Source organism: Lactuca sativa, chromosome 1, assembly GCF_002870075.4.
Source record: "Lactuca sativa cultivar Salinas chromosome 1, Lsat_Salinas_v11, whole genome shotgun sequence".
Classification (NCBI taxonomy): Eukaryota; Viridiplantae; Streptophyta; class Magnoliopsida; order Asterales; family Asteraceae; genus Lactuca; species Lactuca sativa.
In genome coordinates this window covers 237,833,162-237,836,034 of record NC_056623.2, presented here as the reverse complement: position 1 = coordinate 237,836,034, position 2,873 = coordinate 237,833,162, and the positions used below count along the sequence as shown (strand labels likewise).

The following is a 2,873-nucleotide window of genomic DNA, read 5'->3' as shown; positions in this document are numbered from 1 at the left end:
ATGTGTTAAGACACTACCCTCTTAACCTAGTTCTCCCAACTCCTCATGTTAAAATTGATGAATATTGGGAATTTGTTTTTTGGAATGTAAGGATAAAATGGTCATTTAGTCTAATTCAGACAGGTCTATAAAATAAACAGACCGTACGCATACAACACTTTATCCAGACAAATATTATCACCCATTCAAGACTTAATTGGAAAAAAGAAAGAAACAACCCTTAGTCTACTTGCAGTTATGTTTTCAGGACATGTAACACCTTCATCACGAATGGACTTGCATGGTTTATATATATTTCAACCAAAATGCAACTCCCATCCTCTGTTTCAAAAAGCTAGAATTTATAAATTCACGTTTTCCATTGTGAGTAACATTGAATTGCTTTAATGAATATATAAACCACATGGCTTTACAATCATATGATTTTGTTAATGATTCAACTTGTGAGAAACGTTTGGTGAAGGTCAAAGTTGAAGCACCGCGTGAGGTCCACAAATGGCCACTTGCCAAGAAGCTTCCTAATTATAATGTGACGTAAGAAAAATATAATTTATGTGTGCATTTTTATAAAATCTAATCTAATAACTCATATATGTGTTTCTTATTTGTTATTTAGGGTGGGTCGTTGTTTCCAGCCTATTTATGTTTCAATGTTTGATACATATTCCAATCAAATTCCATTTTTAAAAGTACCTGAAGTAGTGGTTAAGGTCGAATGTAACAAGGGTGTTAACCTTAAAGTTTACAAATGGAGCCCATCTATATCATTTAGCATGTCGGCTCTCATTCTCAAGGATTTGATCATTGGGAGCTCTAATTTAGACAGTGTTCGACCGAGTTATGATGCCACTCTGATGTTATTTCGGCCTGATGGGTCCCACATGCTACAAATACCTATCAAAGGTGTGCTTATTATGTTTGCCATTTATCATTCATTGGAAGAAATCCATTGGTTAACTTTTTTTTATGTGAAGTATCGTGATTCACGAAGCTGTTTAATTTATCTTCAAGAAATTATGTTTGACATCATGCATGTAGGCAAAGATTGGAAGAAAAAAAGAGTTTGATGCAGCCTTAAGAGAACTTAGAGGGAAGGATGTTGATATATCTGAGGAAGCAAATGAAATCCAGGTGTTCATTTCAAAGCTCTCAACTTTTTTTTCTTTTTTTTTGTTAACAAATAAAAATTATAGAATTCTTTTTATGTGTTATCAATGGGGTCTTGAATATGTTGATAGGATTATATAGAAACACTACAAAAGCTCCCAAAGGCCAAAATATTCGATTTGTTTCAGAGAAGATATTTGCAATATGTCAGTGTAAGTATATTTTCTTGACGACTCTTGTTGGCTACTTAAAAAAAAGATTTTTATAATTGTAGTCTGAATCTTGTTTTGACCACACATGGTACTTTTTTTTATTTTCTGTAATTGTAGTCTGTTTTAAAAAAATATATATTTTTATAACTTGCTCCTAGACGTGATTGTGTTATTGAGTTTGATCTTGGAAGTGGAAGCTATAATGTAACTTGCTATTGCTCATACAACTTTTGTTGGAAAGTGAGTATCATAATTCATGCATTTTATAAAAGTTTAAAAGATTAGTTTATGTTTTTTCTATATAAAAGATAAAATCTTTTTGTTGCTATTGTTGTAGTGTACAAAAGAATATTATGTTATATACTATATTGATATTAACTAATCATATATATTTAAAAATACTTTTATGTTTCAGGTTTATGGTCTTGAAGCAGATATATGGAGTGCTGGTGTAATTTTGTACAATCTTCTTTGTGGGGTCCCACCTTTTTTGGGAGGTAAGTCTAAAGGAATAAAAGACTAATAAGATAATAAGTTAATAACTTATCAAATTCTCTAAACTTTCTTTTAGTGACTGAATTTATGTTCTTTTTTTCATGATAGAATATGAAAATGAGATCTTTGAAGAGGTTTTGAGGGGTAAACTCGACTTTAATTTCCTCAGATCCACGACCTAGTATCTCTGAAAGTGCTCAAGATTTGGTTAGGAAAATGCTTATTAAAGACCCCAAAAGACGAATAACAGCTCATGGTGTTCTTTGTAAGTCTTGGTTGTTATAAAATTTTCCTATAAGTATAATTTAGGCTTCTTATTGAACATTATTTACGAATAGGCCATCCATGGATCAGCTAGGCTTCTTAAAATAAGGTGATTATTTATATTTTTAATGCTACCATGGTATATAAATGCTATGTTGGATCAGTCTTATGCTAGCATGGTATATGAATGCTATGTTGGATCAGTCTAATGCTAGCATGGTATATGAATGCTATGTGATTGGGCTTAATGGAGGTAAGGAAATATCAAATTAAAGAAATAAGCTTTTAAAGGACTAGTTTATTGTACAAAGAAGATATTCTTGTCATTGTGATTTTCATTGTTAATATCAGGTAATTCATATTGTAGTGTATTTATTCCAAATCCCACTTTCTTTGGATGGAGAAAAGGGTAATTTTGTCTTTTACAACTAAATTTCCATGTTTGATTCTTCTAATAATTATAATAGCATAATAAGTTTTTGACTTTTATTTGATCAGGTCACAAGAATTATCGGAGCAAGGGTTCATTAGTCTTAAAGAATTATGAAAGGCAAGATGCAACTCTACTTAGATTGGTCCTTTAAAATGTTAGCGAGGTGGGTTATGCCTTTCAAGATCTATTGGAGATAGAGATGTTGGGGAGTTCATTATTCCAGTTCCTCATGTCAAACAAGTGAAGGTTACTTTAGTAATTAAACTCAATTTATTCCTCTTTTTATTAACAACTTTTATTTATTCATGATCTTCAGCTATCTTCTGCTGGTGGGCGGCTTGTAATTTCAAGTGATGGAGTAT

General features: G+C 31.5%; 1 protein-coding gene across 1 annotated transcript; it reads left to right on the top strand.

The window, feature by feature from the left end:
* Positions 1 to 403: 403 nt before the first annotated feature.
* LOC111897393 (uncharacterized) lies at positions 404 to 2,625 on the top strand. Its single transcript, XM_052767406.1, has 8 exons — positions 404 to 534; positions 617 to 827; positions 1,039 to 1,131; positions 1,239 to 1,319; positions 1,735 to 1,816; positions 1,923 to 1,958; positions 2,430 to 2,487; positions 2,577 to 2,625. The coding sequence occupies exons 1-8, from the start codon at positions 404 to 406 to the stop codon at positions 2,623 to 2,625; spliced, it is 741 nt and encodes a 246-aa protein (XP_052623366.1).
* Positions 2,626 to 2,873: the final 248 nt, after the last annotated feature.